We start from the raw sequence: 12,161 nt of genomic DNA on the forward strand, positions 1-12,161 counted from the left end.
TCACAGAACAATCCTCTTTATTAACAGAAAATGTACAACTTAAAGGAGATCTATACAGAACAGAAAATATACAACTGAAAGGGAATCTAACCATCCAAAATCACCTGGGACTGATAAATAAGGAAAGAGGGTAGTTTCAAATCAATATAAAAAGTTTTTTTTTAATCTTCATGCCAAAGTGGTGGAAACTGTCAACAGCGATAAGTATACCTCCATTTTAATGGCCAACCTTTTGTCTACATATCTGCAAAGGCAGGGTTGGGTGGACAAACCCAGCTATGAATATTTTTCAGCTTCCTGATCTTTATCACCTTTGGAATTTATGACCCGGGTTTTGTTTGCCCTTAACGCGAGGACATCCATATAGCCTGGGAGGGAGAAGCCACGCCCGCCTTGATTAGGCTTCCTTTTGCAAGCGGATCCGTATTGAGAGTCAACACCACGCACGCCGCAAAGAAGCCAAATGGGACAAAGGGCCAACCGAGTTAAGCAACAGGGTGGCAGCCGACTCCAGTCAAGGAGGGTCAGCAGCTAGAGGCCCGTGGGCCTTAGTTCAGCCCTGCCTCTGGAAAACAAGGCAAAATATTGTTTTGAAACCAAGCTGCCGGGGTGTTTTTAGGAGCCACAACTAAGGGGACCCTGCAGGAAAGGCACTTGGGGGGGGGAGTGAATGGGGACCTTTGACCTGTCATATCCTGCGGGTTCTAGGACCATCAACATTCCCTGCACCTGGCGTCCGTGATTTCTTACATTAAAGCAACCACAGGCAACCCTCTGCAATGATCTCATCAGCGCATTCATGTGCAGAACCATAACAGCCATTCCCACGCAGAGGACAAAGTAAGTACCCAGCCTCACTGAGGACCGCTGTGCTGTGGGGGCTGTATGGAAGTGAACACAGGGAAGGCAATGGCAGGGAGATGAAACAGCTCAGGTGGAGAAGCTCAGGGGGATGCCTGTGGAGGAAAAAGCCCAGAACTGATCCCATTAGGAGATTCCCATGTTGATGACTTGCTGGCCTGTACCATTCCAAGACTGCAGGGCGGAACGGCACATTTGAATGTCCTCCTCCCTATACAAATAACCCATATTCATAGCGAAGCAAGCATGTGACAATGAAAAAGCGAAATATGTGGGGCGATTTCTTTATATTTTTGAAGGTGGCTCAGGAGACATTCCTCGCCAGAGTCTGAAGTGGCACAGGATAGCAGAAGAGCCCCCTCGTGCGACTCTCCCAACTGGCACAGTCTTAGTGCCAAGGATCTCCCAAAAGTGAGCGACAAGGAATTCGAATCTGGAGTCCCAGGGAAGAGGAGTGGGCGAAGGGGAGGTCCATTCTCAGCAGCATGAGCAAGAAGCCACCTCGACGGGGTTCCAGAACCGGCATGTTTCATCTTGGAGAAAGAGAGAGCAGGGCATGGAGGAGGAGAAGAAGCCCCCTAGAGCCTCTTCTTGATGAGTTTCTCCAGCTTCCGGATGCGGGAGGATTCCTGCTCGGGCGTGGGGGCCGTCAGGGAGATGGAGCCGGCGTTGTCGCCTCCGGATGGAGGGGCCGGGAGCCTCTGGCGGAACAAGTCCAGCATGTTGCTCTGCTCACTTCTCTTCAGACCCTGCGGGACGAGGCAAATGGCATGTGTAGGCGAATTAACGCAGAAATAAATTGGCCCAAGAGAGCATCGACCTGCCCCCTTCCCACCAGAGTGCCCATTGGGACGGTCTCCTGTGTGACCTGAAATGCCTGCATTGAAGCGGGCTGGACTAAATGACCCTCTGGGGTCCCTTCCAACTCTCGGCTTCTATAAATGAACGGGAGCCGCAGGGAAGCTGCAGTGCCGGCCTCAAAACCCTGGAATCGGGGCGGAGGCCACCAGCTCCGGCGGAGCCCACAGGGCTCCCCTCACCTTCATGTCCAGAATCTTCTGGAAGGTGTCTGTGCTGCAGTCCGCCAGGAGTTTGATGTAGTTGTCCACAAACACCACGGGCGGCTCGTGGGGGGCCATCACGACCTGCAGGGAGAGGCGGAGAGTTATTTATCACATTTGTATCTCTTCCTCAAAGGGTCATCCTCAGCTCTCTCCCTCTACTCCGTTTTGTCCTCACAACCACCCTGGGGAGGGGGTTAGGCTGAGAGAAGCCCCCACTGAGAGAGATTCACGGCTGAGGGGGAGATTTGAACAGGGGTCTGTGGGTCCTAGCCCAGCGCTCTAACCACTATGCTAACGCCAGCCCTCCCGCCTGTTCATTTAGAGGCTGCTCTTCAGCAGCACTCCCAGAGGGTCCCACAAGAAAGTGATTGTCACCACGGCAACTACGGAGTACGAAAACCACAGCGAGTCAAGGGACATGAACACGTTAAAGGAAGGCGAAGGAAGTAAGGCATCAAAATGTTGCCGTAGCATTTCCCAGCGACTGGCATTTAGAGAGAGGCAGTACACAGCCCTGGCGACCAGTAGCCACCAAACAGCCTATCCTAGGAACTTAAGAAGAGCTGCGCTGGATCAGGCCGGTGGCCCATCTAATTCAGCATCCTGGGCTCACAGGGGCCAACCAGGTGGCACAGTGTGAGGCCCACAAGCAGGAAGAGCCCTCTTCCCTTCTGTGGCTCCCAGCCACTGGCATTCAGAAGCCATCCTGGCTAGGAGCCATCAACAGCCCTCCCCTCCTCCATGGACTGGTCCAGTCCTTTTTCAAAGTGGGTGCCACTACCGAGAAGGCCCTCTGCCTGGTTCCCTGTCCCTTTGTTTCTCGCAGCGAGGGAACTGCGAGAAGGCCCTCAGAGGTGGACCTCAGTGTCCAGGCAGAACGATGGGGGTGGAGACGCTCCTTCAGGCATGATGTAGGGCCAAAGCCGTTTAATTCATTCCCACCATCATTCCTCCACTGGAGATTAAATGAGGAGCGGGGTGGGATATAAATGCAATAAACAATCTAAGAAGCCTGTGCCACTCGAGAGCAAATGGATGCGTCTAGTGGCGGGGCCACCCCCACTCTGGCAGAATCGCAGCCCCACAGGCACACGTGGCGACGCGGGAGCAACCACAGGCCCCCCTCTGCGATGATCTCATCAGGAACGCCGGAGGAATGCCACCCCGAGGGGAGCCCCAAACCTCTCCCCCATAGCCCTGGGACAGCATTCGGGGAACGAGAGAGAAATATAAATATCTATCTATAACAGTCTTGTGGGAAGTTATTGTGGTTGTCTACGAAAGCCAAGCAACCAGCCACTGCGTTTGTGCAGAGGGAGCGGGGAAGAGAAGCCACAGAAGAAATCAGAGTAAGGCTGGTGGGGTTTTGTTCTGCCTTATATGTATATATCACTGCTACTACGAGGTGTGGGAAGGCGAGACCCACAGAAGCAAAGGAGAGATGATTCACCAAACCACCAGCAATCGGGGCCAGGCATTGGGGGGCGGGGGAAGGCCTCTGTTTGTGAGGTGTCATTGAGACAACCCCCCCCACACACACACAAAATGACACACGCACCAAGCATGTGAGGCGGGCAGGCTAGGATATTTACTTATTAAAAGCCACTTGCATTCCAGCGTTCTGTCTCAGAACAGGCCGTGCCACTTCTCCACCTAGGCCAGTAGTGCCTGCACTGACTGGCTGTAGCTCTCTGGGCAAAGTCCTGCCTCCCCTATGCAATCCTCTTTCAGCTGGGGATGCTGTGAATCAAACTTGGGACCTTCGTCATGCAAGGCAGGTGCTCTACCCCTGAGCTACCATCCTTGATTACGACGTATGGGCTTGTTGTCCAACTAAGCCCCATACTGCAAACTCAGCTGGCAGTGGCTCTCCAGGGAGTCAGGGAGAGAAAGGTCGCGGGCCACCCAGTCCCTTTTTAAACCTGGTGATGCTTTCAGGGACTGAGCACGGGACAGTCCGCAGGCAAAGTCTACCACTCAGGGAACCTCCAAGGGACGATGGCTCAGAACCCAGGGATTGGTTGTGGGACGGCAATGAGTGGTCGAGGGGCGGGGGAAGAGGGAGCAGACTGGGAAGAGGTAGCAGGGCTTAGGGAGAGTCGGTGCAGAGAAGTCAAGAAGCAGAGCTGGAAGCAGGAGAGAGGGAGGATGGAGGCCCAAAAGCAGAGATGAGTCAGGCAGGTGTCACCCCATCCCACCCTGTCTCCCAGAACCAGAAGAGGCATGAAAAGGGGGGAGGAGAGGTTGGCTGCACACAGGAGCAGTCTCCCAATTCCTTGGAAAAGGCCCTGGAGAGGAAGGAACTTAGAAGACGAGAACTTTCAGCAACTGGTTTTCCTGGAGGAAGACCACGGGGAATGAGCTGCTCTGCTCATTAGCACTCAACCAAGTCTGTGTGGCGATTGCGTTTTTGACAATAAAGAGCTAACTCCATCTTTGAACTGTGAGATTACGGACCGGCAAGGCTCCCGTGACATGACGCCCCTTCCGGTGGGCAACTAAACGGGCTGACAATTGGCGGTGGGTGCATGGGACAGGGACAGGAGACAGGAGAGGGCAGCAGGGAGTCAGGTAAGAGAAAGAAAGAAAGAAAGAAAGAAAGAAAGAAAGAAAGAAAGAAAGAAAGAAAGAGCCCTGAAGTTACCTTAAGAATCATTTCGGCACGGGTCATGCCTTTCACCACAATCTTGGTGTAGCTGGCGGGGGCCTTCCTCACCACCTGCGACCCGATAGACGGCAGGTCTAGAAGAACCATCTTCAGAGAATGAGTGTCCAAAAGCAGCTGCGTCAGATTTAAAGGGGGGGGGTTAAGCCTCAGTCGGTCAAGGGAGCCCCCCGACTCATGTTGCCCAGTGGGAAAGCTCCACACAGGGGATGTGGTCATTCCAGAGGACGGGGAATGAAATCATAGCACTTTCTAACACCCCAAATCAGTCTTCCCTCTGGATATTTCGGACTACACCATCATCCCCAACCAGAATGGCCAATGCTCGGAGATGATAGAAGTTGCAGATCAGCAATGTTTGCAAGAGATCACGTTGGCTACCCTGCACAAAAACATTTTTCTTCTAGAATATTATTAAGAAATAAAAACTCAGGGAACTGCGGCTTGCTTAAGCTCTAGTTAGTGAGAACAACCCAGGCAATAAAACTCACTCAAGTTTAAACAATCCACAGTTCCCCAAGTTCAGAAATCACTAGGAACTGTGGTTTATTTAAGAGCAGAGATGGAAGCTTCCAGTTTCCTCTTGCCCAGGATCTTCAACGGCAGCTCAGAGCAGCTGCCTCGCTGGGTTGCCTCTGCCTGGGCTTCTTTTTGCTGGATGAAGGAAAATCCCATTCAGAGATACATTCTGCAGCCAACATGGGATTTGCTTCTTTGCACCTTCCAAACCATGTTATGTTAGCCACCCCAAGGCAATATTTATATTTTTTAAATAACTAAAAATTCAAAATGCAATGTTCTCCCTTCTCCACGCTGCTCCGCCTGCATGCCCCTGCCTCACCTGATCCCTTTCAGTCCTCGATTCTCACCTGTTCTGCCCCCACCATGCTGATCGGCTTGCACTTGAAGAGGTGGTTGATAAATTTGGGGATGAAGGAGCTGCGGGGAAGGAATTGAAGAAATCAACACACAGCGCACTCCACATCAATAAAATAAAAAACACAAGAGTAATTTCCCCTCCCCTCCTTTTAAACAATTTAACAAAGAAATGGAAAGGGAAAGAAACAGTTGTTTTTTTAAAACAACAAAAAAGTAAATGAAACAAACAAACAAAAAAGATCAAGGGGGGATGGATCGACTCCCCTATGAGGAAAGGTTGCGGCATTTGGGAGAAATAATAATATTATACTAATTTATTATTTATACCCCGCCCATCTGGCTGAGTTTCCCCAGCCACTCTGGGCAGCTCCCAACAGAATATTAAAAACACAATAAAACATCAAACATTAAAAACTTCCCTCAACAGGGCTGCCTTCAGATGTCTTCTACAAGTCAGGGAGTCGTTTAATTCTTTGACATCTGAAGGGAGGGCGTTCCACAGGGCGGGCGCCACCACCGAGAATGGCAGACAAGAGGCAACATGATGGAAACTTATAAAATTAGGCATGGCGTGGAGGAAGTTTTCCTCCTTCTCACTTATCTTGTGGACATGCAGTGAAGCTGAATGTTGGGGAGATTCTGGGGAGATAAAATGAAGTCCTTCACACAGCAAACAGTTAAACAATGGAACGCCCATCAGGGTATCTGGGGGGGCATTGCGAGAGCAGGATGGTGGGCTCGATCAGGCATCCCCAAACTTCGGCTCTCCAGATGTTTTGGACTACAATTCCCATCTTCCCCGACCACTGGTCCTGTTAGCTAGGGATCATGGGAGTTGTAGGCCAAAACATCTGGAGGGCCGCAGTTTGGGGATGCCTGGGTTACATAGGCCCCCTTTGACCCATGCAGAAGGTCCCAGCTTCAATCCCCAGTATCTTCAGATAAGGCTGGGAAATACTTGCTGCCTGAAACCCTGCAGAACTGCTGCTGCCAGTCATTGTAGACCAGGCATCCCCAAACTGCGGCCCTCCAGATGTTTTGGCCTACAACTCCCATGATCCCTACCTAACAGGACCAGTGGTCAGGGATGATGGGAATTGTAGTCCAAAACATCTGGAGGGCCGAAGTTTGGGGATGCCTGTTGTAGACAGAGCTGAGCTCAATGGATGCTAATAGTCTGACTTGGTTTCAAGGCACCATGAGATTCCAACCAGGTATTGCCCGCACATTTTTTAGCATGCTCCTGCAGCCATGAGGACTAGCAGCTTTTAAAATGGAATAAAAGTGACCGGAGGGGGGGGGAGTTCAATTCCCAAGAAGCTGATCTCTAGGCCTTTCAGCCCACAGCCGCTGGGGCAAAGGAGACGCCCTCGCAGGCATCGTTTCAAGCAACGTTCCCTTCCCCTCTCCATCCAAACTCGTTCCAGATGCAAGAGTTGGGCAAAGTTTCCCTCCATGATGTGGGCTAATCAGTGAAGTCTTTTTGAAAAAAAAAATAAATTAAAAAGAGCCAGGCAAGCAGAGCCAAGCTATTAAAAGCCTGCCCAGCAAAAATGGCAGAAGTCTGTGTATTTAATATATAAATGGATTTATCGCCCCGCTAAGCGATACTATAAAAACCTCAGGCACAGTTTCTGTTGGAGCCTGATGCGCCGTAAATTTTTCGCAGAGGCAGCACTTTAGAAAGCCCGCCAGCATCCGATGATTTATCGGGAGAAGGCCCCTGAAGGCGAAACAAAACGCTACCAGAGAGGGGGAAAGGGACACAGAGAGCCCCAAGCGTTCTTGCCTGCGTCTTTCTCTCGACAAAAACAACAAAATGAAAAGAGGGGTTTAAAGGGGGGGGGAGCTTCAGAGAAACCCATGGAGCCAGACAGCAACTGAATGGAACATCTCTGCTCAAAAGAAGTCTAGAGCAGTGTTTCCCAACCAGTGTGCCTCCAGATGTTTTGGGACTACAACTCCCATCATTCCTGACCACTGGTCTTGCTAGCTAGGGATGATGGGAGTTGTAGTCCCAAAACATCTGGAGGCACACTGGTTGGGAAACACTGGTCTAGAGGCTGAGGAGGAACAGTAATGGCTGTTTTTCACAAGGCAAGGAAAAATTGTGGGGCCTGTGACTTTTATTTCCTGAATCAGTCCATGGATTGGAGGATCCCACTTTCTACTTCACTCCACTTGGAGAACTGCTTCCTCTCTGCTTCCTGAAACTTAACCAACTGACACCACCAAGCCCATCTGGGCTGTGAGTCCTGGAAGACCTGCTCTCTGCCTTGCAGGCATTTCCCACCTGGACTGGGAAGGAGGAGCCCGGACTGACTCCAGCTGCAAAAGCAGAGGCTGCTGAACAGACTCTTGGACTGGGGTACCGTTTGGGCGTTTTTTTTGTTTCCGTTACCAATTTTAATTATTTTAGATGGTCTTATGACTTACGTGGAAATTGTTTTAATTTGGATGCGTACTTTTTGATGTTTTGTTTGTTTGTTTATGCCTATTTTTGTTGTGTTTGTGATTACTGCATTTTTTTCCTGTTGAAAGCCGCCTTGAGCTTGGTTTTAACTATGGAAAGGTGTCATTATCATAGCTGCCAAGTTTTCCCTTTTCTCGCGAGGAAGCCTATTCAGCATAAGGGAAAATCCCTTTAAAAAAGGGAGAACTTGGCAGCTATGCATTATATGTATGCTTGCGTATCATTGTTCTTCCATCTCTCCTCTGGGGTGGCCTTGCCGGGGGGGGGGGGGGCCGACGACGGCTTGTTCAGCCATCCTCTGCCTAAGACTACAACCATCCCTTTGTCCCCATGTCAAACTGCACTGAGGTTTCAAGGCTACATACTATCATGGCACAACTCTCTCCATTTCGGCTCAGAAATAAAGTTCTGTTCCTTGGGGTTTTCTCCTAAGCAGGAGAAGCATTGCAGCCTAAGAAGTTTCAGCACAGGTATGTTCTACCACATGCAGTGGACATGCAAGATAACAAAAGCATTCTGGGAAATGATATACAATGAGTTGAAAAAAATGTTTGAGGTTTTTTCACTAGGAATTTTAGGTGCAGAGATACCAAAGGAGCAGAAACGATTATTTATGTACGCAACGACAGCAGGGCGGATACTACTGGCCCAGAGATGGAAAGAAGACAAATGGCTGGGGAAGATGATGGACTATGCCAAAACTGACCGGGAAAATCAGAAACCAGGAAGAGAGGAACTTTAAGGGGGGGAAATTGCAGTGCATTTAAGATAATACTGTAAACAACTAAAAACTTTGACAGGATTTGAGTAACATAATGTACTAAAAAACTAAGGTAAAAATGGATTATTTAAGAAAAATAGAGAAAATAAGTGAAGCAGTGGGAAAAGATTGGAAATAGAAACCATGGAAGGGTGGAGGGGAGTCAAAGGATTCAGAGAATCTTAAATGATGATGATGATGATGTTCAGCGTTTGAATTTAAATTTGAAATGTAAAACTTAATAAAGAAGATTTAGTAAAAAAAAAGACAAAGAAGTTTCAGCACATGGCTGGGGAATCTTGTCAGCGGTGGGCGGGGCAAGGAGCAAAGGTGGGCAGAGCAAAGGATGCAAATTCCAGCTCTGAGCAGTGGGTACACTCGCACACCACCCTCTCTGCCCACCATCCGGTCATGCGAGAGGCATTGCCAGAGTTCGTAGATGGCAAAGACCAGCTGGGGTGTGGAGCAGGGCTGGTGAGGGAGCGTGGCCCAGCAAGAGAGTCCTGGGGGGGCCGAACAGAGAAGCCTGGAGGGCCCCCCACCCCGGGAGCTTCCCAGAAGGCCATGCAAGCAGAGCAGCAGGAGGAACTCACTTGGCGAACTTGATGCAGAACTGCGTGAAGTACTTGCGGGTGGAGGCCAGGTTGTCCCGGATGATGGGGACGTTCTGCTTGATGTGCAAGATCACGGACGTGACGTAGGGGCTCTGGTCGCCCACGTGTTCCACGTTCTGCCACTGCATCTGCAAGGAGACGGGAGGTTGTTATGTAGCAGCGGAACGAAACCCAGCTTTCGAAGCCTGAATGCAACACAATCCAGAGACTGACAGGGATGCTGCCCAAGATTTTCGTGCCTGTATGACTATTTTAACCCCATCTTTCCTCCAAGGCGCTTAGAAATCTCATACATGATTCTCTTCCTTCCTACCCCGTTCGTATGCTCACAACGATCTTGTTTAAGGCTGCCGGGTGGAATGGTGGCGGGAGACAAGAATGGGGATTTATTTGACCCCTGGGCTTAAAGCCTCAACTTTTTAGCTTTCAGTTTGTGCTACCAGCACCCCCTAACACAGCTTGGTTTTTGTATACAGCTGGGGGTGGGAAACCTTTTTCAGTCTGAGGGCCACATTCCCTTCTGGACAACTTCCTGGGGGCCGTGTGCTGGCAGTGGGCGTGGCCAGAGGCAAAAGTGGGCGGAGTAACAGAAGCAGTAGGCGAGCTCCTATGCCCACTTGCTCATCCCTCTTCCGCCTCCATCCAGGGAAGCAAAGAGGCATCGTGACCAAGGGCACACTCCCAGCCAGACCAAACCACTCAAGGAAGGTGCAAAGCAGGGCTGGCCAGGGGCGTGGCTTTCAGAGAGGGGGCGTGGCCTGGGGAGAGTCCCAAAGACCACATTTGGACCCCATCACTGCTGTATCCTCACATTTTGTATACATCTTCAAAATTTGTTTTCCAGCACTCCGATAAGCTTCTCGGGGTTGGAATACAACTTGAGACTCTTACCTTGCTCATGGCCGTGAGAGCTGGGTCACAGGCAGCGTCCAAGTCCTGCACCAGAAGCTGGATGCTGTTAGAAATCACTCTGTAAAGGGAACAGGGTGGTTTCATTTGACGTTTATTGCCGTGGGAGCCAACACAAAGAAGGCCCCTGCTAGCTGTGATGCCCTAGAAGGTGGTTGTTACTCACCCATCTGACAACTTTCTGAATTTCCTTTTTTTAAAATTATAGAGACACTTAGAAAATAATAAAAGTGAGATGAAACAACTGAGGCAAAGGCCAGCTGGGTGAGCTCAAGGTCAAGGGGGAGATCACTGAATTTCTCTGCTTGCACACTCTGTTCTAGAGATGCAACCTTTCAGGGCTGTACCATCTGAGGTTGGAAAAGGGAGGGATTGAGGATGGCCTCCAGGCAAAATCTTCTTTAAAATTCCCTGCCTGCAGAAAACTAGCAAGTTCAGGGGAAAGCGCCCTGACACCCTACTTTTCTACATTTAGGCCCCACCTGCCCTGTACATTTAAAGCAGTTTTATACCACTTTAAACAGTCATGGCTTCTTCCTCCAAAGAATTCTGGGAGTTGTAGTTTGTGGTGGGCAGTCAGAGCTGTTGGGACACCCCCATTCCTCTCTCCCAGAGCCACAATCCCCAGAGTTCCCTGGGCAGATGGACTGATGCTTAAACCATCCTGGGAACGGCAGCTCTTTTATGAATTGCAAGTGCTTTTGTGTAAATGTGTTTTGAGCAGAATGCATTTTTTTTACTTCCTCATTACTTTTACATGACTTCCAGATGTTCTAAATGTTTTAAACGTGTTTGGGTTTTAAATGTGTTTTTCATTTTAAATGGCATTATTTTAACTTTTTGGCCCTGGGCTCCCTTCGGTAGGAGAGGAGGACCAGAAATTTCCTTCAAAGGGCTCCAGGTGGGATACCCTGTTTTATCCCTCACGACAACCCTGCCAGGTAGGTAGGGCTGAGAGGCAGTGACTGGCCCAATGTTCATTGGCAAACCTCGTGCTCAAGTGGGGATTCAAGCCCCCATCTCCCTCGTCCCAGTCTGGCACTCTTATCTGCCACACCAGCCTTTCCCACCTCCAGATGTTATTGGACTACAACTCCCATCATCCTTGGGCCAGTAAGGCAACTGACGATGGGACTTGTAGTCCAACAACGTCTAGGGTGGGGAAGGCTGCTCTGCGCCAAGCAATTTGCCACCACGCCAGTGAGAAGACCTTTCTATGTAATGAGAGGCTAAGAAGTTCAACAGTGAAACACGGGGAGGAAAACGAATGTTAACACAATTTGAATTGTGCTGAACATCTCTATTAGAGAAACCAGCTCGGCGCTCCACTCAGCTGCCAAATTTGGGAGACACGAATTACGCTTTCCCAGGCGTAATCTACTCTTAGTAAATTAAAGCTGTCAATCTTTCCCCCAGGAACGGCCAAAATAACTTCCTGACAGAGCCATCAACGCACACGCTGAAGCTGCCTGTCACGATACAAGAACTTGCTCCGCCACCTCCTCGTAACATTTCCACTCATGCCAAGAAAGAAAGAAAGAAAGAAAGAAAGAAAGAAAGAAAGAAAGAAAGAAAGAAAGAAAGAAAGAAAGAAAGAAAGAAAGGCATGACAAATCTCCTGGCCTGTCAGGGCTCACACACACAGCTGTTAACAGCGCATAAATACAGACACCCGTTAATAGAAATATCAGCTCTCGTCTGCTTCAATTTTCTTTTGAGCGTGAGGGAAACGTCACCTCAGCTGACAGGCCTGTCAGGAAAAAGGCCTGAAAAACACAGGCACCGTGGGGAGCTGTGGCTGCCAATATGGCTGCCAAGGTGGCCGCAGTGGCGGGGAGGGAGAGGGGCTCGCAGGCCCCACTGCGGTCCCTGGAGACATCTGAAGGCAGCCCTGTTTAGGGAGGCTTTTAATGTTTAATAGATTACTGTATTTTGT

The 12,161-nt window shown here is 49.9% G+C and overlaps 1 protein-coding gene across 2 annotated transcripts in view; it reads right to left on the reverse strand.

Annotated features, from left to right (window-relative positions):
• Positions 1 to 12,161, reverse strand: part of VPS53 (VPS53 subunit of GARP complex) — a 40,194-nt gene continuing 28,033 nt past the window's right edge. The window contains exons 17-22 of one of the 2 annotated variants that reach the window (XR_015947141.1): positions 10,208 to 10,286; positions 9,296 to 9,444; positions 5,460 to 6,108; positions 4,570 to 4,707; positions 1,902 to 2,006; positions 1 to 1,610 (exon numbers count right to left, since the gene is read on the reverse strand). Coding sequence is in view for 1 of the 2 variants with exons in the window: in XM_060268534.2 (XP_060124517.2) it covers positions 1,440 to 1,610; positions 1,902 to 2,006; positions 4,570 to 4,707; positions 5,460 to 5,529; positions 9,296 to 9,444; positions 10,208 to 10,286 (712 nt within the window). In the remaining variant the exon portion in view is untranslated. The remainder of the gene's footprint in view (positions 1,611 to 1,901; positions 2,007 to 4,569; positions 4,708 to 5,459; positions 6,109 to 9,295; positions 9,445 to 10,207; positions 10,287 to 12,161) is intronic. The other variant, XM_060268534.2, reaches the window with a different exon arrangement.

Source organism: Zootoca vivipara, chromosome 14, assembly GCF_965207765.1.
Source record: "Zootoca vivipara chromosome 14, rZooViv2.hap1.1, whole genome shotgun sequence".
NCBI classification, from domain to species: Eukaryota; Metazoa; Chordata; class Lepidosauria; order Squamata; family Lacertidae; genus Zootoca; species Zootoca vivipara.